Source organism: Sander lucioperca, chromosome 4 (assembly GCF_008315115.2).
Source record: "Sander lucioperca isolate FBNREF2018 chromosome 4, SLUC_FBN_1.2, whole genome shotgun sequence".
In the NCBI taxonomy this organism is placed as follows: domain Eukaryota; kingdom Metazoa; phylum Chordata; class Actinopteri; order Perciformes; family Percidae; genus Sander; species Sander lucioperca.
In genome coordinates, this window is record NC_050176.1 from 4,315,905 (window position 1) to 4,340,095 (window position 24,191).

General features: G+C 42.1%; 1 protein-coding gene across 1 annotated transcript in view; it reads right to left on the bottom strand.

The window, feature by feature from the left end:
• Nucleotides 1-19,234: 19,234 nt before the first annotated feature.
• The window catches only part of LOC116039655 (neuronal pentraxin-1-like), a 5,647-nt gene continuing 690 nt past the window's right edge, over nucleotides 19,235-24,191 (bottom strand). The window contains exons 2-5 of the mRNA XM_031284603.2: nucleotides 23,728-23,935; nucleotides 22,783-23,024; nucleotides 22,186-22,365; nucleotides 19,235-21,301 (exon numbers count right to left, since the gene is read on the bottom strand). Coding sequence (XP_031140463.1) covers nucleotides 21,080-21,301; nucleotides 22,186-22,365; nucleotides 22,783-23,024; nucleotides 23,728-23,935 — 852 coding nt within the window. The 3' untranslated portion in view covers nucleotides 19,235-21,079. The remainder of the gene's footprint in view (nucleotides 21,302-22,185; nucleotides 22,366-22,782; nucleotides 23,025-23,727; nucleotides 23,936-24,191) is intronic.

Consider the following 24,191-nt stretch of genomic DNA (forward strand, 5'->3'; position numbering starts at 1 on the left):
GAACATTCATATTAGACCTTTAGACCTCTCTATACTGATGACGTATGTTACAGCATATATATATCATTTATATTTGAAAAAGCCAAATAATTTCATAAGACAGCTAGGCACTGTAGTTTTTAGCATTTAAGGTTACTCAAACAGGAGTTAATAGTGCTTTTGGTGGACTATTTTCAGATGTGGAAATTTGGTGCGCTACTGAGTATTTAGAGCATCAGCACGGTATGTGTGGGATTGACTCAAACTACTGTGCCCATGTTTATCAAAATGAAGGAACATGTCACCCAGGGCAACGGTGTGGCTCACAGATGTGTTTTTAATGGTTTTTGGACAACAATGGAGTTCTATGGCACTGAGGAATAATCTGTATCAGGCTTTGGCTACAGAGGCAGTACTTGTTCAGATCAATTCCTTGTTGGTTGTTACAGTGGAATACTGAGTGCTTGCTGTGAAATACTCCAGCTTCTTGAAAACAACATACTCTAGTTACAGTGATGTAAAGCACTAATGGACTGTGAGACCTCACTGTAAAAGCCTATTTCCCTCTCCATCACAAGACTGATTGTTCCTGTGGTACCTCTCTCCGCCTAAATCAACTTGTCATCCATAATGTTGTAGTTTAATAGCATGCACAGGTGAACACATCAGTATGGATTTTCTTCATCCTATATTCTCCTTTTTTAACATAGCTCTTTCTTTCCGCATCTCTGTGTTTCTATTTCCTCTCCTCTCGTGTTCCGTCCGTCTCTCAGCATGAAGCTCATCTATCCGAGGAAGAACCCCGGTCCTTTCCTCCTGCTTGCATTTGAAGTCTCCTCTCTTTCTCTCTGCCTTGTCATCGTGAGCTCCGCAGCCACATGCCTTCAGTTTAGTTTTACTCAGTTGCTGAATCATTGCTTTGATTCCCTTCTTTCTGTCTGTTTCCCTCCATCATCGGCCAGCTCTCAATCCCCAGTCGCTGATCCAAGAAAAAGTTCCTGCCTCTCTCTCTCTCTCTCTCTCTCTCTCTCTCTCTCTCTCTCTCTCTCTCTTGCTTATGTAATTTCAACTTATTTATATGTTCTGTTATGTAATGTTTTTTGCTGCAGCAGCAACACTCCAAACAATATCTTCGTCAGTTAGGCTTTATGCAGAGCTGAATTATGTGAACCAAACAATCCCCACAACTAATGAGTCATCAGCAATGTGCTTGTTATCACCATGAGGGCTTTCATTAGCATTATGAGCACGCTGGTGGGCTAGCTAGCTCTCTTGGCTCTGCGATCTTGATTAAGCTTGCTAGTATGCAGCCAGCATTTTAGCAAAGCTCATTTAGCGGCAGAGATTTGGCTACCATTTCCATAATTGTTGGCTTTGCATTACCATTTTAATACAACAGATGTCTGATTTAGTGTAACATCTGCAGTCGTGGTGTTGCTGTACCGTTTAATGCAGCACCTTCTGTCCAGTTTAGATGCCTAAACTGGATTTAGAAGTACACTTCTGAGAAAACAAAACAAGTCTGAGAAAATAGCCTAATGATGTCATCAGCAACAAACATAACATAACAGAAGAAGTGCCTAACAAATTGGATGCACAGAGTTTAAAAAATATGGCTGTCAGGCAGGAAGGGTCTAACTACAGTAAGAGAAGGCATCAAGCCATTATGGGAAATGTAGAACCCGGGGTTTTTGAAGCTCTGGATATCATACTCTCTGCTGCATAGACTTTGACCATCTTTTTCTAGATTAGACAATTATACACTGTGAGATTTTGGGCGGTCCCAGACCAGCATTGTCAGTCAGGAGAGAAACCTGCTGACAAAACTTCAGTTTTTAATCCAAAATGTGGTCCTAGATCCCACTGTGGACACAAGACCTATCTGACTCACACAGTTAGTGTGGCATGCAATTAAACCTGTCACAAACTGGGTCAAACTTATATGTGTAACCAACATTGCTGCAAAAATTAATCGGACTCCCCACACCCACACTCTCAGAGTTCAATTTCAAGGCCATCACACGCATCGCAACCACAATAGCACAGGACAACACACACACACACCCTACCGCCATTTCACCATTCTGCCCTCTGGACGCAGGTACAGGTCCCCGAGTGCAAGAGAGCTCTATGGAAAAATCCTGGTGCCTGTCTGTCTGTGTTATTTTCCTGCATGTCATTCTGTTATGTTTGTACTTCTGTTTTTCTGTAAGCGTGCTGTCCATAACGTATAGTGTTGTGACTAAGAATTTCCCTTTTAGGGACAATAAAGTATAAAGTCTAAAAGTCTATTAACACAGTGTAACCTAGTCTATATCCACGACATTCCACTTCCGGGATTGCTCCGGTGCTGCCGAAAGTTCCACCGGATGTCACTCTTTTCGGACGGATGTCCATTACCTTCCTCTTTCTTTGTGTTGGCATTTCAAACTCCGGTGGATTTCTGAGGACTATGGTTAACTGCTCCTCAGATCTCTGCAGGGTAAATCCGGTGTTTGATGTTTTAATCCCCCAACGTCGTCTTCCAGGCAGCGCTACAACCCTAACTTTTTTTTTTCAATGTTTTGGTCGTCTTTTTCAACACTTTTGTCGCTTTTCCCTATGTTTTTTCTCTCCACTTTTTTTCGACGTTCTTGCCACTTTTTCCGACATTTTTGAAGCTTTTTCCGACATATTTGTCACTTTTTTCAACGTTCTTTTATCATTTTTTTTTTTCAAATGCTATACAATTGAATGAAACAACCAAATTCAATGTAAGTAGTGAATTGATCATTTATATTACTTGTGAAGAGCGTTGTATGGAACCATCCACGTTATTTTTTTTGACAATTTGGTTGCAAGAAACCCAAATTTCTGATATAGAAACTTGTTGAAACCGGGTCAAATTTGACCCGAGGACAAAAGGAGGGATAGCCAAACAGCAGGTTTCTAATGTGAAATTATCAAGGAGGGTATGTGTGTGTTTTTGTATACAATATGCTGTTAATATGGATTATACAACTCACAGTTGCCCTAATTACTTTGCACGTCCTGTTGGCTTTGTTCCCAGATGGAGGCAAGGCAAGGGGGCAGCTGTGTGTGACTGTGTGTTGTGAGTGCTAGTTTAATATGTCACTTACGTTCCTTCTCTCCCAGGAGGCCACATGGAGGGGTGAGGAACCAGGCCTCACAGAATGGCAGATTTGGGCCAATTAAGCTGGAACTGGAGCACACACACACACACACACACACTCACTCACATGCCGTAGCTGTGGCCCGGCCTGACAACACCCTGTGGATACACCCTCCTGCTCTTTCAAACACACACAGAAACAGTTCCCTTCTGTTCCACATCTCACAGGCACTTAAGCAGGTACTCAACCTGTTTTCCATCCACCCAAACAAACACACACACACACACACACACACACACACATACACACACACACACACACACACACACACACACACACACACACACACACAGACTGTATAAATACAAATCCACTGCAGCGCTCTGTCCCGCCCTCACATTCACACACATACACACACTCACTGCAGCACTCCTGTCTCTTCTTTCCCCTCACATACTAAACACACATACATATCTCCTGCAGTATATTTCTAACTTTTGTCCTTCACTGGAAAAACGGATTCCTCCGATGCTACACGGATTCTCCTCCAGTAGTAATCTGCTCGGGAATATTCATATCAAACATTGCCTCTCTTCCTCTACGACTGTTATTCTGAACATTAGCTCAATGTCATACAGTAGGCTGAGAAAGTCTCTCTGAATATTCTCTTAAATCCCCACAGTGAGACGGCCACACAGGCTACTCTGAGCGCAAGCTCTAGCCGTGTGCATGAAATAGTGTGTGTTTGTTTATGTGTCTTCAGGTGTATTCTCACATTCATACTGAAGCAAACAGGAAGGTCAGGGATTGTGTTTGTGTGTGTTTTTTAATTTTGTTTTTGTCTTGAATGCCCGACGCACCAACAGACCCAACCGCAACAGAAATTCTCAATCCCAACTCAGGCTCGTTCTATTATTCATACTGCTGTTGCGGTTCTCTGGCACACAGAGAGAGGGAGTGAGAGGGATGGAGGAGGAGAGAGGCTGCGATGGAAGGAAGGGAGGGAGGGAGGGAGAGAAATAGAGTGAAGAGGAGAGGGGTATTGGTGTTTCCTAAGAAAGGCAGCTTTACAGATGGAATATGTACCGTATGTGTACCTAGTGTGTCTGACCGTCGTCAGCTGCGTTCTGCTGCGTCTGCCTCTCATAAGCTCCTCCATCTCTTGTTTTTTTTTCTCCCTCCACTTTTGTCAGACTCACTTTGCTCCATTTGACCTGTCTTTCTCTTTCACGTCTTCTCGTTCTTTTTCCCGTCATCCCTTTTCAGCCCCTTTTTCCTGTTCGCCTCATCTGTTGTGTTCCATCTAATTTATTAAGCGATCTCTCTTCCATCCTCTTCCTCTGTAACACTGTATCTCTGTCCCTCCACAGGGCCCTGATCCCATTTGCAGTTAATCCTACACTCCACCAGCCTCTTTGGGGACAGGACAGGACTGTAAAAGACATCTCCAGGACCTATTTCTGGCCCAAATGGTTGTTTCAAACCTGCTCGTCTTTCCAGGTACCTCATTTCACCTAAGCTTTTTACTTTTTATCCCCTGTGTGATCTTCTTGTCCACACCCCTTTTTTTCTCTTGTAGGTTTTCTCCATGCAGCAGACCAACGTGAGCCCCCGCCCTTCCCCTGCCTGCCCGTTATGGAAATCACTGGCCTCCTCTGGTGGATGGCCCGTTTCTGTGAGATATAGGCTGTAACTGGCTCCCTAGAGAGAGAGAGAGAGAGAGAGAGAGAGAGAGAGAAGGCAGTATGGGAGGGGGCGGAGAGAGTGAAGAGAATTTGTGGGGAATGTGGGAGGCTGAGCATGCGGGAGGGCAAAATAAAGAAAAAGCATACGCCTGCGGAGTTGGGTTCACAGTGAGAGAAATAAAGATGATGAAGGAGGAGAGAGAGAATATGAGAGAGAAGACGGGAGGGAGAAAACGAGAGAGAGAGAGAGAGAGAGAGAGAGAGAGACGGGCGTATAAAGTGTGAAAGTACAGCACACAGTGCAGAGGAACATTTGGAGGAACCAGCAGCAGGGTGACGCTTTAAACGGCACACACCTCCGGCATTTTCATTATGGGAGTCCCTGTTCCACCTCCATTAATAAATGGTTTAGAGGTTAAAACTAATTGCTTTATTATAGGTAAATCAACTACTTACTCATTATTCATAGATCACTAAACTATAGGCCATTAAAAGCTCCTGAAAACATGGCTTACATATAGTAAGTTTTAGTTAGTCCGTTTTATTTTATTTCTGTGTTATGCCAAACATTAAAGGTACACTATGTAGGAATTTCTCCCATCTAGCGGTGAAATTGTATTTTGCATTCAAAGGAATAGTGCTCTCTAGCGCCTCACTTTTTCAAATGCGTGTTGCAACTGTGGTAGCCATTATGTACCAAGAAGCTATAATTCCCTTTTTCGCTTTTTTGGCGACGAGGATTCCTTCTCCTGTGGCTCGGCATCCTCCATTATGAACTAAAGTGCAGTGCAGGCTTTCAAATTTGCCGGGGCAGTGTCAAGCGCCTCTCACTGATCTCTTTCTCCGTTACAGCTGGTTTCAGTCACGTGACGCTGGCTCTGAACGAAAACGCGTTGTGGGTAGGCTAGTGCTTTATGTCCCTCTCAGCGATTATAGTTTTTCAAAATTGTGGAACGACATGGAAGCCTCCTTGGACTTGCCCGTCCAATGTAAATACGGATAAGAAATTCTTCGCTTACGAGGATAAGTCAGATCATTGGCAGAGGTCATTTTACACCAATGAGGACATATTTATGAATGAAGACATTGATTGTAGCTAATCAAATACTTAAAACACTACACAGTGTACCTTTAAGGCCCATCCCATATGGGATTACAAGACACCACTATTTAACAGACATCTTCCGGTCTTGCATATACAAATCAGGTGGAGAAAAACATGGCTAACAGAAGACAAAAAAATCCCCTTCTCCCCACCAGACTTTTGTCAAGATCACTGGCTAGTTTATATGTTTCACATGTAAACGGCCATCTCAGTCTTTGAGCCTCATCTACATTTACAAAATAAATATCTATTTTTATCTTACTGTACAAGGCATCGTGCTGTTCACAATAAAAAGGAATGTAAAAAATATCATAATTTAAACAATACATCGGACAGATGCGCTTTTGTTTTTCTATAATTAACATATCGCTCAGTATAACTTTAAATATTTGTTACTGAATATCAACAAAAGATAATCATCTTTAGGTATTATTTACTGAGAGTTTAACACTCAAAATAAACAAGTAAATCTGCTATTCAGGTCTAGTTTTTAGATTTTTGGCCTTTATTTTTGACAGGACAGCTAGAGACATGAAAGGGGGAGAGAGGAGGGAATGACACGCAGCAAAGCGCCGCAGGTCAGAGTCGAACCTGGGCCCGCTGCGTCAAGGAGTAAACCTCTATATATGGGCGCCCACGCTACCAACTGAGCTATCCGGGCGCCCAGTGATCAGGTCTAGTTTGATAAGACAGAATAACAGTGACTAGACTACCCACCGACTGTCTCCAACGAACACAGATTTATTTTTAAAATAATGAATTGCTTGGTGTTTTATCGGAGGATAAAACACCAAGCAATTCATTATTTTAAAAATAAAATCCCCAGCATGACACTTTGTTTTTTTAGAAAGTTCATGAATTTATCAAGAACCCCTCCAGTGGATCCCTCGGCCACTTCCATTACATAAAATGTATTCATTTATTATTATATAGGAATGTATTAACATTATAACTGCAACATTGAGGGATTATTGTCGAAAGGCCTTTATTAATTACTTGGTAAAACCGCAGACTTGGTTGCTAATTAGAAAGTTAGACAGTCGTGACCTGTTATTAATGACTTGCTAAACAGCAGTGTTAGTGCAGAAAGAGAGAAACCCGTGTGCGTTTATTAATGACTAACATTTAGAACTGCAGACTTGATGGCTTGTGACCGATTTTTCCCCACCTGTCCTGGCAACCCAAAGTTGTTCCTATTAATGGCTTATGAATAAGAATATATCAAATGATGTATTAAACATCGATAAAGCCATTTGTTTTTTTAAAAGAGATTGTTTAGTCAACAAAAAGTACAGCCAAAATATCCCGGATACGGACGCCGCCATCTTGTAATTTTGGAACCAGAGTCTGCGCTTTACTGATCAGGCGGTGAAGGTATCGAAGTCCCGCCCATACACCCTCCCGACCAATCGCGAGTCAATCATAGCTGTCAAACATGAAGTTTCACCCCGTTTTCATAGCAACAACCCTCCTGTGGTCCCGTTTTAAGTTTCTATGTCAGACATTTGGTTTCTTTCAACCATTTTTCCCAAAAAAAACTGAATGAAGTTGGCTAAAAGCCTAGATGTAACACAGAATTTGGTAATAATTTATATGTTATGCTGTATAAACAGGCAAACCAAAGTAGGACACCAGGTGAGTACGTAGGAAAGTGCGTCGAAAGTGTCAAAGAAAGCCTCCAAAGCGTTAAAAGCGTCCAAAAAAGCATCCAAAAATTGCCTAAATTGTCAGAAAAAAACATCAAAGGCGTTAAAAACCGCCAAAAAAAAGAGTCAAAAGCGTCAAAAAGGCGTCAAAAAAGTGTAAAAATTGTCAAAATATGGTCGACGGAAAGACAATACGAGGGTTAAATAACTAATAAAATTCAAACTTTTCAGAAAAATTTACACTAAAACAAACATCAGTGTGATAAGAACTACCTAAAATGAGAGAAACCATCTTTTGGGAAAAAATTTGACGTGTACTTTGATTTTTTAGTTTGGCCCATGTCCCCTCTGCTAACATGGAGGGTTTATGACCTATACTGCAGCCAGACACCAGGGTGCGACCGAGATGTTTTGGCAGTCTATGCATCAACCCCTGGTTAAACTCAAAGCTGATTGGATAGTTTACTTTGTGTACGAGCACAAGACAATAAATGTCTGAAAAAACTAACATAATTGTCCCTGAAGTGTAACTTATGTACTGCTTGATAAAGTGTTGTTTTGATGATATCACGTATTTATTCGTAAGCACAAATATTATTACCCATGGAGGCCCTAGCATGTCCTCATTGTGTTTTTGAAATCTGTTGGGTTTTTCCTCCTCTGTGTCCCCCCTTTTGGGACAATGTGTCTGACTCCAAATAAAAGACCTATATATCCCCGCACATTCGTTAAATTGGAATTACATTGATCCTAAGCAAGAGCCAAATAAGACGATAAGATAAAGTCAAATACATTTGTTTAATCAGTCAAGCATCAGAGTTTCAATACACAGATCTGTGGGATCATAAAGCACGCAGAGAATAAGTTTCTCTAGCAACAGACAAAAAGTCAGAGCCGGTCCATGTATCTCTAGACTGTCAGACCTTGTGAGCCCCGTTCTATCCTTTCCCTAAACTCTTATACTTTCTTTCTTGGGCCCCCTCTTCTTCGTCCGCACCGGGACTGCTATCTTCACACAACACCCGCCAGGGTGGGGGCCACTGTATTATGTCTCGTCCTCATTTGCTCTCACGCGAAGCGGTACATTCTGTTCCTGTTTTATTTGTTATTATTACTCAATGTACTTTGCTCGAGGCCACTGTGACCCTAACTATCTTATATTTACCGCTTAAGCTAAACCATCTGTGCGTCAGTGTTTCCTTTATTCGGGGAACCACCGTCTCTATGACAGCACACAACTCTGTGCAATAAGCATACACCAAAGCACACTTGGTCTCTTATGGAAACATTTTACATTCTTATTATATTTATCTGCAACTAGTAAGAACATTATTCTACAAAACAATTGTTTATTTAGCAATATTCTTGCCTTCATTGTTAAAATATTTATTTTCCTTCTATATATTTCCTTCTATATATTTTTTGTTCTTTTGAATTGAAAGTAAAGTATTCATTTATTTTGATTTTCAAAAACGTTTCCCAGTGCAAAGCACCCTGTGTCTGTCTTTTTCTGTGAGGCAGGCAAATGTGACGGATCCGTCACATTTGCCTGCTTCACAGATTCTGATTTCCACGGGGGAGTTCACCCAAAGCGACCTTTTAAATGGGATCAGGCCTCCTGGCAATGATGACTCCTCCCTTTCACCTTCCTCAGTCTTCCTCCAGCTTCCTCTTTTACATCCTGTTGTCGTGCGTTAGCCATCCATATTTCATTGAGGATCCAGCGAGGGGTAAGTGGCAGTAGGTTAAGGCTAGGCACATTAATAAATCAAAGCGAATCGGAAGTGGCGTGGGAGGATTTGGTGCTGTTATCTCAGCAGTCTTGTGTGCTGCAGTCATGGTTCTTTTTCTTTTTTGCTTGAACTGAAAGTTTACACAACCATCCATGCATGCTTGTTTTATGACCCCTTTATGACAACAAATTTCAAAATGACTTAATCAAGTGGGAAATAAGCACCCATTCATGTAAAAGACACTGACTACAGAGAGCTCCAGTGAAGCTGGAATCACCTGGGAGAAACACCAAAGAGCCCCACGAACCACAGGCAAGAGCATCCGTCTGTGGAGTGTTGGGTTATAACCCAGCAGGGTTTCAGATCAAACACACACTTCAAAAGGCTTCCGCATCTAAAAGAAAGGCCTGAATTGTCAGGATTGTCCAGACTTGTTTGGGATAACAACAAGCTCACACTAGTGTAGATACTGATATCTCAAAGAACTGTGTAATTCTCAGTCAGAGTTTGCTTGTGGATTATTAAATGAGGGAGGCAGCACTGCCCCTTGCAGCAGTATGACTAGTGTTAATGACGGAAAAAACAAAATCAGGTTGACTCAATGGTATGGAGTTGTACAGTTCAATCAAACCAATAAATATTTGCTTGGACAAGGACTAAATAAGAACGGTGGCAGGCAGACCATCTGGCTGCACACAGATTGGACCAAATTTTGCTAGTAGCAGCTCTACTCGGCTCGGCTTGCCCGCGGTGCCCCGTCCTCCTTTTTCCATTGCAGATTTAGTACCGCCTCATGCGTGAGGCGAGCGCGGCTGGTCGTCATAGCGCCGCCGCCGGAAACTGCCGTGACCTAACGCGACACACACATAGAACGTCGAAGGTGTGTTGTTGTTGCCACAGCCAGAAGACAAATTTAGTTTCAAAAGAAGCTGGAGGCAGCAAAAGAAACACCGCTGGCTAAACTATTTAAAAACGGCGGGTTTGTTCAGGACACCCCCGTCTGTAGCAATGATGACTGATTGATTGGAACCTCGATGAAGGTGATACTAAGAAAGTCTTTTTTTCATAATGGAAAACCAAAAAAGGCGAGTCGAGTCGAGTCGAGCAGATACCATGTAATGGAAAAACGCCATAAGTAATACCTCTTTCACACCACCTACCAGGGTTGGGCTAGGGTTAGTCTGGGTTCAACCCTCCTTTTGGAAATTCACACCAAGCCAGTCTACATGGGTATATCCTTGGTCATGACAATTCAGAGATCACCTGAGTCAACCCGGGAACAACGCATAACAATTACCTCAAGTGCTAGAAATGGGCGGGGCTTTACACGTCATATTCAGTGAACAGCTAACATCAACCCAGTCCATCTGCATACCAGCAGAACTAATGTCTTGTAGCTACTTGAATCTGTCATTGTACAGTAGGGAGAGATAAATAAAGCTTACTTTATGATTGTTATGTAGTGATTACGTTCTAAAGTACAAATAAATAACCATCAAACACTTCTCAGATGATTTTATTCTGACTGATTTCTCCTCCTCTGCATATTTATTGCAGCAGCTGGACAAGGAAGGAGGTTACTCTAGTATCAATTTTTGACTATTTTAAGACGAGGGGAGAACATTTCTCTTTGTTTGATTTCATAATTACGGCACGGTAACCATGCAAGATACAGTCACAAAACTTTACAGGTGTGTAGTTGAGATCACAATGAAGGCTGAGTTCGAAGATGGGTGTGGTAAGGGTTCAGGATAGGGGGGATCTGAAAGTAGGGGGGTGGGGAGTAGGAAAGGTATTCCGTCTTTTCCATTTTCATTGTATTCTCCTTTGATTGAGTTTATTTTCCTGTTAATTGTGTTTTTAAATGATGTTGTAATTTAATTTTTATATTTTGTGTTACACACATTACTGAAGGGCCATAGTCGGAACACCCTGTTAGGGGGTCCCGAGGCAAAAAAAAATCAATTTGGGCCCCTGCAGACCCCCTGTAACCTCCTTTGTACATTCTTTATGAAAACAAAACAACTGACAAGAGGTGAACCTCTGGCTTTTGGGGCCCCTAGGAGGCTGGGGCCCTGGAGCAGTTGTCTAGAGGTGTAAATTACAAATCATCTTGCGGATTCGGAACAAACTCTGAAGTTTTCAGTTCAATAATACGTTCAGTAGTGTTGCTGGTTTAACTTTATAAAGCTGTAACCTTCACTTTAGTACAAAACTAGTCTATACAAGCGAGCCTGGGTTACTTTACAAGTAGTCTCTATATCCTCGACGTTCCACTTCCGGGATTGATTCGGTTCCGCAAGAAATTCTGCCGGATGCATGTCTTTTCGCCGATGTCCGTTTCCTTCCGCTTTCTTTGTGTTGTAATTTTAAACTCCAGTGTATTTATGAGGACTATGATTAACTGTTCCTCAGATCTGTGCAGGGTAAATCCAGACAGCTAGCTAGACTATCTGTCCAATCTGAGTTGTTTTTCTTTTTGTTGCACAACTAAAACAACTTCTGAACGTACACATGTTCCACCAAAACAAGTTCCTTCCCGAGGCTATTGTGCAGTGCGGAGCTTAGGACCGCACATGACGATTGTGATTGGTTTAAAGAAATGCCAATAAACCAGAGCACGTTTTTTTTCCCATTCCCGGAATGCTGTGTGGACTAGCCAGACCCTCTTCCGCAGCGCTGTGGAGGAAGGTCTGGCAAAGCGAGACTACGTTACAAGCCCTGTTTATAAGGTCAATAGCTCAGCAGCAGAGCTGTCACATTATAATTGTTTCTGTGGCTTTCGTTGTCTTTTAGTAAGCTTTTAACGAGGAAGCAACGGACTGTGTATCGCAGCGGATCTGACAACAGTGCCTTCAGTCACCAGTGAGGGGAGCTGCACTGCTCAAAGCTACAGATTCAGTATGTGACTGATGGTATTGGTATTTAGTACAGTAAATTCAAATTGAAAATTATTGGTTTGTACATGTACTGAACACAGAACTAGTTTAAATAGATCGAAAACTTCATTGCACAAAGGCAGGTTATGTCCTTATATTGGGCTATGTCAGTTTTGTGATTACTTTGCATGTCTACTAATTCTTATAAGTTTCCTTCTGTTTCTTGCACATGCCAATTCCCACCTTCAGCTCCTCCTCCATCAGTGGAGGAGACTTCTCCATTTGACTTGCTCTCCCCAAGGCTTCTTACATTGTCACACATGTGCAAAGGTTATCTTAAAGTGCCCATATTATGGGGAAAAAAATAACTTTTTCTGGGATTTGGGCTGTTATTTTGTGTCTCTGGTGCTTCCACACGCATACAAACTTTGAAAAAAAAACATCCATGCTGTTTTGAGTGAGATACGGTTTATGAATGTGTCCTGCCTTCAGTCTCCGGGTTAGCTGTTCAAAATCTGCACGGCTTTCTACGTAACTAGCCGAGACGAGGGGCCTAGGGGGCTAACCGTTAACATGCTAGCGCTAGCATGCAAGCTCGTTCTCAATGGCAAAGCACTGCTACAACACACAGATTCGCCCTAATCTACAAAATAAATTGTATATAACTACTTACATGTCCCTGTTCTGCAGGTATTCCACACAAAGTTTGAAGTGTGTCCTCATTTAGAAGAAGTCTCCTGGCTAATCCTGCCTTGTACAGGCCGAAGTTGCAGAAACAGCTAGCTAGCTCATGTAATCCTTACCTAGCTACTGCATGTGCGACTGACAACAAAGATCTTACTGAAGTTGAGAGGTCTCACTCTGTAGCTAAAACAGAGACCTGACACAGGGTGAAAAGAGGATCTGCAGCAATGTGCAGTACAACAAAAATATGGTGTTTTTTGAAAATGAAACCAGGTAAACCTATTCTGGTACAATCTCAAAATACAATTATGAACCTGAAAATGAGCATAATATGGCCACTTTAAAAGACGATTTTTCTTTGTCTTCTTTGGCTGGTTGGTGAACTGCTGATGCTGCCCACGAAGCCCACTGAGACGTGTGTGATATTCAAGCTATATATAGATAGGAATAAAAACGCCTTCGTTTTTTCAAAGTAGCTGGCTGAAAAAAGAAGCAGGTCCTCTCTGTATGGGTCTAGACAGATCTTTGTTTAGTGGAGAGTCTCCTCCTGTCGTGGCCTACATTCACCTAGATCCCAGGCTGCCCAGGAAGCCTCATTATCCTCCCTGCATCTTTCCTGGAAGCTTCTGCTGATCAGTAAATGCCACAATTTCCACTCCCTGCTGTCTGAGGGACCTCTCGCCATGGGAGGAGAACGGAGAGGAGAGCACAGGAAGAAGACGAGACTCTTTCTTTCTTTCTCACTCTCCTCTGAGGAGAAAGCTTATAATGTTGGCACTCCACTTTCAGGCTGCATGTCAAATCCTTTAGACCATTTCAAGTCTTGGAGCTCAATGGAACAGCTCCAGTGACATAATTAACTAGGCTGTCAATAATCCAAAGGCTTCACCATTTTACTGATCTTTAAAGGAACGTGCACCCCTTTAGCAGGCATTCTTCTCCAAACTCTCATTACACGGTGCTGCTTTGTCACCCCAATGTTAACAAGAAAAGTTGCTGCAGCATTATTCCTGTCTTGCCTCTGCCACCGGGGACAGCTTATGAATTAATGAGATGTCAGCATGTCGTGTCTTTATCCACTCTATCTCTCCAGAAGAAAAACAACCTCTATGGAGGAATTGATAGAACGTAGCACCATGATTCTGGTCTCTGGTGGCTTGACTCTGGGGGCCTCATCTTTAAAAATGCTCCCTCCATCTGTTTTGTTATGGCAGATACATCCTCAATAAAAGAAACAGGAATACATCAGTGGATTCTATTTATTTTGGTTTCGGAATCAAATAGATCACTGATTCAGATTCAGCTCACATTCAGATTTAATTTGTGTATGTATATCTCTTTGTATAGTTGTTTAGGGCTTGTGTTGTAATTTTAGGCGTATACTGTACGTGGACAGAACACCTGGCTTACTTAATGGCTGTTGTATGTTGCATGTCATTCCTTCTATATATAGTCTGGTTAACCTTCATTAGTCATAATGTACTGGCTGTTGATGCTTATTGTGTGTGTATGCTTTATTGGTCCCAAGGTTAGCATCTAAAACAGATTTTCTTAGCTAAAACGTTGAAGTTGTTTTATTGCTGATATTTAACAGAACTATAGAGTCGAGAAATGTGTGACATTTCGGAAAATAGGCTTTTTTGCTTGCTTGCCGGGAGTTAGATAAGAAGATTGATACCACTCTTATATCTGTATGCTAACTATGAAGCTATAGCCAACAGATGGTTAGCTTAGCTTAGCATAATGATTAGAAATGGAAAAACAGCTAGCCTGGCTCTGTCAAAAGGTTTAAAAAAAACCTGCCTACCAGTACCTCTAAAGCACATTAACGCGTTATATGTTGTTTGTTTAATTCATACAGAAACAAACTACTTTTAGCCATGCTATTGGCTCTAGGGATCGCAATATGTCGCTCTGTCTGTTTGTTGGTTGGTTGGGCGGTCCATCACTTTGGTCCTTTCGACAACTACTGAATAGATTGCAATGAAATTTTATACAAAAGTTCATAGTCCCCAGAGAAGAATGCTAATCACCTGACCCTGACCTTTCCAGCCTGGGTAAACCCTGACGAACTTCCGGCAAATTTGAGATTTGCTCTGCAAGTCAGTCTGGCGAAGAGCCCATTCAAACCCATTTCCAATGTCCCCAAAATCGAGGCACCAATCACAGCCGCTGAGCCGAGCTTTACACCAATCACAACCGTTGAGGCGGGCTTTACGCAACGACGATAGCGCAGCGACGGCGAGCGGCTTTTTGTTTACATTCAACATGACGGCTACCGAAGCGCAGCGTCACCAGTATCGTTGGTCTGATTGGTTGGACTATCCAATGCGCCCAGAGGCATTTGAGCGGCGTCCGTTGGTGACGCCCCTTTGGAAATGAACTGTCAATGAACCTTCCCCAGACCCACTGTCAGTTACAACTGAGAAGGGTCTGGTGTCAACCAGGCTATGACATTTTATCTCCGGCCATCATAAATTCAAAAATTATTTTTGTCCAATACTCTGTTTAGGTGCTAATTAGCAAATGTTAGCACATTAACACGCTAACATAAGATGGTGAACATGGTAAACATTATGCTAAACATCAACATGCTAGCATTATCACTGGGGGAATGTTAGCATGCTGATGTTATCATTTAGCTAGTACAGTCTCACAGAGCCGCTAGCATAACTGTAGACTTAAGTGTCTCTTCGATTGAGTTTGTCTCAATTCGGATACTTCCGTCGGTACATTTACATGTAGTACACTGTGTACATATATTCACTTGCGTAGTGCGTACATTTTGACAGGGCAGTGTTGTCTCAAATTGCGCAGGGCCATTACGCACTCACCGGAAATGACTCTTCACTTTAATGGTAAATTGTAGCCATGCAGAGCATTGCCACCACCTATTGTTGCCCGCCAGAATATATACACCGGCTTGTTTTCTCACTTTCTGACTACAGTATAGTTATTGAAAAACCCCCATGTATAAACAACATTTGTAGGCTATAGTTCGGTTTTCGCCGTTTCGATCGCAACCTCTGCAGCTTCCTCGCCCACCATTTTCACAAGTTTGAAAATACGTTGGTGGTCCCGTCCGCTCCGTAGCAAAATGGCGACCATTAAAGGAAAATAGTGTCCAGCATTCCACACTCAATGCTTTGACAATTTTAAGTGCAGCATCGGGGTACTCATAGTGCACTGCATTTGGCTATAATTCGTCAGTGTGAACGCACTGTAGGCTACTCAAAATAGCAAGTGTAAGTACAGAAGTGCGCAATTTGAGACACAGCATTAGTCTTGTTGAAAACTTTACTTAAAGACATAAGGTGATGTTCTAATAAACTAGGACACCATCTTCTTATCTCCAGTATGAACCACAGCATCTGTGTACATTGCCAGGTGACGAGGTGCCCTAGAATATGTGCTCTGCCAGCAAAAGATTATGTAATACTGTACTTGAAACAGCTAGCCTGGCACTGTCTAAGGGGTTAAAAATATATGTCTACCAGCACCTCTAAAGCGCATAAATTAACGCGTTATATCTTGTTTGTTTAATTCGTACAAAAAAGGTAGGTCTGTTGGTCGGTTTGTCTCTCCAACAACAACAAATGTTCATAGTCCCCAGAGGATGAATTATAATCACGTGAGTCTGACCTTTTATGGAATTATTTTTTATACTTTTTTTCCAATACTTTGTTTGTCTGCCAATTAGCAAATGTGAGCACGTTAACACACTAACCTAAGATGGTGAACATGGTAAACATTATGCTAAACCTCAACATGCTAGCATTATCACTAGGGGGCATGCTAGCATGCTGATGTTAACATTTAGCTATTACAGTCTCACAGAGCCGCTAGAATGACTGTAGACTTGGTCTTGTTGAAAACTTTACTTAATAACATAAGGTGATGTTTTAATAAACTAGGACACCATCTCCTTATCTCCAATATGAACCACAGCATCTGTTTACATTGCCAGGTGACGATGTGTCCTAGAATATGCGCTCTGCCAGCAAAAGATTATATAACAACCCTTCAGAGTCCTTCAGCCACGTGCCTTTCTTAACGCTTATGTAATGGCTTTATGGAACAATTACATTGTAATCAATTTACTTTCTGTGCCAGCAAAGGTAGGCATAAACCCAACATTTCAATATGTAATGTTGTCAGTCAAGATTGTTAATAAATGAGGTGGCTTGATCTTTGTGTCTTACGTGTAAGATCATCCTTTAGGCCGCCTGGATCTATTTTAGTCCGTCCACTTCTGCACCAAACAGTGTCTGGAGCACAAATGCATTTGCACTGCTGACATATATTCTGTCAGGGATTAGCAGCACTACACTGGGAGGGTATTAGCTGAGTGTAGTAAGCAGACCTGGTGATTATGACTGTGTGCCCATTGACGGCATCAAAATAAGAGGCAGGATTATCTTGCCATGGTCCATTCACTTCCTGGCTGAAGCAGTCGTAGAATAACCTGCTGGTCTCAAAGAGTTATATAACAATAGTGGATTACTTTATTATGTGGTAACACAAAACAATGTTCATCAAAAGAGTTAAACGTCTTTATATTTTTAGCATGCACTTTTCTATTCAAAACTTTCTGATAAATTCTAACTATGGTCGGAAAGTTCTTCTACAATGACAGCCGCTTTGGCCAACACCCAGTCATTTTTCTTTTTTTAGATATTCTGGTATTTTCTATAAATGTAATTGGCTGATATACCCAAGTGTTTTGGGATCCATCTGCCAACGTGGCTAAGGAACAAAATAAATTGTTTTCTGCCTCTGTGTGCGTGTGTTTGATGCTGCTACAGGAATTGTATTAATGCCTTGTCATTCTTTTAAAATGCTCTGGAACCTGACTGCTGCCTGCTGTGCATCATGGGAGATTAAGGTAATGCAGACTATCTCTCTCTCTCAGCTAAAGAAAATCCACTTCAAGGTCAGGCTTAAGATCAACATTTATTGAACAGAAACCCCTGCAAGGTCCTACAACTTTGCCTTTCCCAAATAATGTTAGGGCTCATTGACTTTATTCATGAGCTAACCACATTGAGAAGTGGAACTGCATTCCATAAAACACAATGTGCTAACAAATGCTACATTTTCTGCTTAGAGGTGCAAACATTGGAAACGATAAAAACATAAAAAACGAATGAACGATAAACATTTGCATGTAAGATGTTGTATGGGAGTTGCAGTTTAAGTTGAAGCACTCATAACAGTTGAAGTGTTAGTTGAATTTGAAGCATTGAAAAAGTTGTGATGTGTCTGTTGAAGTGTAAGACCTGAAAGCCGTTGAAATGTTAAAACCATGTAGGCAGTTGATTTTTGTCAGAGAGGTTTGTAGTTGAACTGAACGTCAAAGAGTAAGAACAGAAAGCAGGTGAAATGTGAGCAGAAAGAGTAAGAGATGTCAGATGAACTTTAAATAATGTAAGCAATCAACATTTCAGTTGAAGAATGTGAATCTGCAAGCTCATGTTTTACTTGCTCTAGCAAATGCGTCAGACAAATGTCTAGCTAACCTGGCCGTAGTTGGGCCAATCACACCCGTTTATCTCATGTGGGCCGTTTGTGAGACAATGACTGGCGACTTGCTGAATCTTTGGGCTTAACGCAAAATATATGATTATGTCATTTCTGGCTTGTGCACCCTTTCGCCGCGGGACACTACGGCGAGCATAAACCTAGCTTAGTAAAGAGGAGCGCTGTTGATGCATTTTCAGAAACAACCAAGATGGCTGCAGCTGATGTGGAACTTTCTGTTGAAGTCCTATTTTCAAATTCTGAAGGCCAAAACGGCAACACTGGTTCACAGACATATTGATGCTACACCATCACAGCTCTTCTCCACACGCCGTAGTCTGTTTACATTTGTCCATTGCTCAGCACTAAGTCACACTTTGATGCTCTGATTGGTTGTAGGTCTATCCGATTGCATCCAGAGGCAAATCTAAGATGAAAGGTTCAGACAAACTCGCATTTGCGATTTGGTCTGGCGATGTCAGGCTGGTACACAGGAACAGTTAAAGCATCCATTTGTATGTAAGCAGTGACAGCAGTTGAAGTGTCAGTTGAATAACTAACATCAGTTGAAGTGTCAGTTGACATATTGATGCTAAAAGTAGTTGAGATGTATTGTTGAAAGCATTTAAAATGCAATCCTTCCTGAGCTAAACAAAGTCTACTTCGAGGTCTACCTTAAGAGCAGATGAAGTCAGTTGAATTTGAAGCACTGAAAGAAGTGTAAGAGTTGAAATCTGTTAAAAGTTTCATGTTGCCCTGTTGGCAGTTGAAATTTCAGTTCTTATGTGAAGAAAGCTCACGAAAGTCCACTAGTTTCAGACAGAAAATGAGTTGAACATAAAACCTGCAAGGACCTTGGAAAACTTCATCTTTCCCCAGTAATATTTCAGTCAAGGCTCAATGGATTTATTCATAAACAGAACACGGAGGAGTTGAACCTCTTTAGATGAAACAGAATGTGATAATGAGACAAAATGTGGTGTATATATGAGCAGCAATTATTCAGCACGACATGACATGATAAACAGTTGAGGACCTAGCGGTTTTCTTAATGAAGAAAATATGTGTTGAAAAACAAAGAGAACATCTTCCTGCAAGAACAAATCAAGTGTTATTCTGATTTATTTTGCTTTCACCACTTGACGCTTGAGGAAGGAATTAAGTGTCTAATTTGAATGCAGGAACTGTCAACAGCCACATCTCTTCGATGTAAATATTTGGCGCTACAGCAACAGGTCGTCTAAGCGGACTGATAACGAAAAGTCCAAGCGTAAAGTGCTGTAGTTTTAGTTTAGGCTGCACTCCACTTCAACCGGGTCATTGAAATGCTCATATGAGAAAGCACTTTTTGTTTCCCTCTTTCGACAGCGTCGCTGTCTTTAGTGCCGCCACTGTATCTCACAGCAGCAACAACAAAGCAGCGAGTGGGTTATCGTCTGAGGTCAGTTTAAAAAATAGTCAGTGCACGCAAACATGCAGACACGGTTCCATTTCTTTTCTCAGGCACCCTCCTTGTGTCCTTCGCTGCCTTTGGACATTTCTTTAATCTGGCAATTAAGCTTCTCCTCTTTACCGTTTGACCATGGTAGAAATGTTATATCTGATCAGTGATTTGCTCTCCTGCACCCACTCGCTCTGCATCTCCTTCCCTCCCCTCCCTTCAGTGCTCTCTCCCTTCACATGTTTGGACGCACATAACCAAAGCCAGGGACGCGCTGTGACATTAAGTATCACAATTTTATTACAAAAATTAAATTCTTCATCTCTCAGTTTTTGCCATGCTTGGAGCATATAACAATACAGTAAAAAACCCAGACCCAGAGAAGATAGTAAAGCAGATTTCAACAATGCTTCCACAGCACTCTGTCATTCATGCTATTACTATACACATACTGTTACATTCCTAATACAGAGTAGTACAAACACCTGCCAAAAACACGTCATGTCAGATAACAAACTGTAATCAAATTACATTTACCAGAGAAACAAGAAAAATCAGCTCAGAAAAAGGCAAAACAAAAAAACGATAAACATTGAGTTTGCAACTTAAAACATACTGAATGTGCTGAATATTTGTACCAGCCTAAGGCATCCAGGCTTTGTAGCGATGTTGGCAAGTTAACGACATTCTTACAGAAACACTTGAAGCGAACAACGATTACAAATTGACTTGTACCACAGTCTGACTCTGCAGTGTCCTTCAACGTACCCTCCTCTCTCTCCTGGCGATCTCTTCGTCAGTCACAGTGCAAGTTCCGGAGGGGCGGGACAGAGTGAAGGAGAAGGGGGGCGGGGTTGCAGGGAGCTGTACCAGGATTGGATGGCCAGCATAATCTCCCACTTTCCAGAGGGAAGGGGGTGGGAGAGTTTTGCAATTCCTCACTTGGATTGTGAATTGTCCAAACATAAGGCGCAGATTGCCAGCTGCCAGTCCAAGTCGAAATAAGCCAAATGAAAAAGCTTAGGTGTGCTTTCAACTGAATGTCCGAGAGAAAAAAAAAGAAAAACAGATACCAATACTTTATCACCGAGGTTTCCAAGATGAATTGGATACATTTTTTTTCCTCAAGATGAAAAGTGTTGTTTTGCACATAAATACCTAATAAGAATGATAGAAATCCCAGATTTTAAGCTTACCAATAACTCAAATAGTCTCTAACAAACGTCAAAGTGAAGACAAGAACGACAAAAGCTCAGAAATACAGAGAGGCCTTTCTGGAACGGTGAAATGCAGTTCAGTTGAGCGAACGGCAAGGCTCGAAGGTCCATTTGGTCGCTCCGCCAAATATTTCGATGTTGCTCTCCGTCCAGGAGAAGACATTGCCAGCCGGTGCTTTGCTGTTGCAGGTCGCCAAGTTGTAGATCTCGGCGATAGAAAGTTTCCTATTCCAGATATTTAAGTTTGCTAGTTCACCGACGAAAGCTTGTGTGGCATCAAAGCCTCCTCCCAATGTGTCCTGTGGAGAAATGCAGACAAGTCTTAATCATCTTAGTACTACAAGTGCACATCAAAGCTTGAATTGAAGTGTAAGTTATCTGATCAGGAAAGGTGAAGTAACTCAACACTTCCTGTGAAGAATCCTGCATGATTGATGTGCATTAGAGCACAAAACCATGATAGGATTTTGTTATACAGTCTAAGTGACATCATCTGAGAGAACTTCTGTTCTTAAATATGGCTTTAGTTTGAAAATGCAAAAATGTGAGCAAATGGGTTATATTTAAAAATTGAAATTGAAAATTGAAATTGAATTTATTTTTGCAGAACTCCAGTCTGGAAACCATTTACTTTCTGTAGGCATGATTTTTATTTAGCAGTGTCTCTTGCGACTGCACCTTCGCCAAGAAGATGGTGGTTGTAAAACTACTTCTATGTGATTCTTGCTATTCTGAGTTTGTACCTTCATGGTTAAATGCACTTATTGAAAGTCGCTTTGGATAGAAACGTCAGCTAAATGAAATGTGATCTAATGTATGTAATGTGTTGCAACACGGTCTCACGGCAGTTGGTGAAATGGTCAAGTAATTTTTAATCTATTGATTTGTGTACACGGACACGTTTATCTCGTTATACGGGTCTCTTCCTAGGACAACAATCTGACTATCTACAGTAAATTCTCTGTAATTCGTTACAATCCTGGGATTATAAATTGCACACCAATTTGACTGGGCAGCCTTAATTGGCCACCTCTTCAATGTCCCCACAATCTCATTTCATAATGATTCCCATTTTTAACCTTTAGCCAAAATGAAATGCATAATTGTGTAAGGAGTATTTCCAAATATGTGTGGGATTAAAGTGCAGAAGTTGCAATCACTGATGTAAAAAAGAAATATCCACCTGCTCTTGTCCCAGGACCAGCACTCCGTCTGGTTTGATGGGGTGGTACGGTGCCAGATTTTCTCCACTTCCCCGCATCACTCCATCCTGGAAGGCTTCCCACATCCCGTCACGGGTGGTCCACGTGATGCACAGGTGATGCCATTTCCCGTCATTGATAAGAAATGGCAGCTTTGCAACCTGCAGCAGAGACATTGGAAAAATGACGTCTTTCTCTCCAGTTAACAATCTCTCTTTCACACTTTAGTAGCAGAGTCACTCCCCGCCACCTGAAAATCCATTGCTTCCACACCTTCTCTTCTTCCTGCTGAATCACTTCCCCTGTCATATATCATTTCCTCTAAAAAAAGACCACTCTGTTGCTCACCTTAGCACCTATTTTTATTCCATTTCCAGATCTGGCACATTGTTGTCTGGTTACTCATCGGTGCACAAAGTATTATAACTTTTTCCTACTGTTGCACCCACTGTAAGTTGTTCTGCATATTGACATGATAAATGTACAAAGTAAATGCAAAAAAGGCCAAAATGAAACCCTGCAAAGGTAGGCTACATGTGTGAAATCAGTCTCTATCCACGGTAATCAGTTTCTATCACCTTGTCATTGATGAGAATCTCCATAGGGTTGTTCCCCCACTCGATCAGCACCAGCTCGTTGGCCTGACCCGGTACAGCGTAGGAGAAGGGTGTCCCCACCCCAGGAGAGGCGTTGGACTTGATCCACAAACACACACTGAAGGAGTACATCTCGGGGAGGCTCCTCTTGGCTTTGGCGTACATGTAGTTGGTTCTCAGGGGGAAGGTGAGCTGAAACTTATCTGTTGGCCTGGTTTCTTTACCTGTAGAGGAAATGTCAGTTATTATAGAGTTTTTCAGCGTTTTGTATGTATTTAGGGATTGAGAGGAGATTAATGATTAATATTACGGGATGTATATGATTCAATCCATGTCAGTTAGTGGAAGAAACAGAAGAAAAACAAAGCTTGTCTGAAAATGTAATCGTTTTTTTTCCCCACAATATTAAAATTACCACATATAAAAACACATTTTCTCGGCTGCCTGTGTAGAAGGGCTCTGTCTCCCTCTCTCGCACATACGCACGCGCATTTGCACGTGTTGAAAAGCTGAACAAGCGAACAAAACGCGCCAGCGCGAGGCGCACCCTGCAAACTTTCTCTGCCTATGACCTCTGTATATGCATATAGCCCCACATGCAAGATAGCCAGTCAGGTTTTTGGCTTTGGGAATCAGAAACTCAGCGAAGAAAAAGTGCAAACAGGTCTTGAGATATGCAAAGCAATGCAGCTCTCCCCTCTCCTCCCTCACACTATCTGTGCGCAACGTGGTGGTTGCGGCATTGTGAACGGTTCCACATTGCATTGCTGTAACACTGAAGGTGTCAGTTCTTTCTAAACACTGAGACGCCATTGAGCTTAAAAAAAACCTAAACCTAATCTTGTTAAGAACTCCCGTGGAGCCACATTCAATGCCGTGAAAGTGGTATGCGCGCACTCCGTCCCACCTTGGAAATCCCCAACGCACCTTTCTCCAGGTCTGTGATCCGATGGTGCAGAGTGGTGAGCGTGGACTCCACTCTGTTCCGCTGCTCGGTGTCATTCCTGGTGCCCGGTTTGGTCTCCTCTATAGTGTTGACCCGGGACAGAACCTGCTTCTCCATATCGTCTATCTTGTTCTGGAGCAGATCTTTCAGGCTGTTCGCCTGCACGGTGTTGTTCCCTCGACTGTATTGCTGCATCGGACAGAGGGAGACAGACACTGGGTTACAGGGGCACAAAGAATACTTTCTCCGGTCTTAAACTCCCTGAAACAGCAGCCTGGTCCTAACTGTGCGTGCGTGCGTGCGTGTGTGTGTGTGTGTGTGGGCGCGCGCATGCTCTGCGCCACATTATTCACAATGCAGCTTTACCCTGCACTTGGTTTACTTCACATGACGCTTCTCTCTCACTGTCAATTAAAAGATGAACGAACTAAAGCACATGTGCATC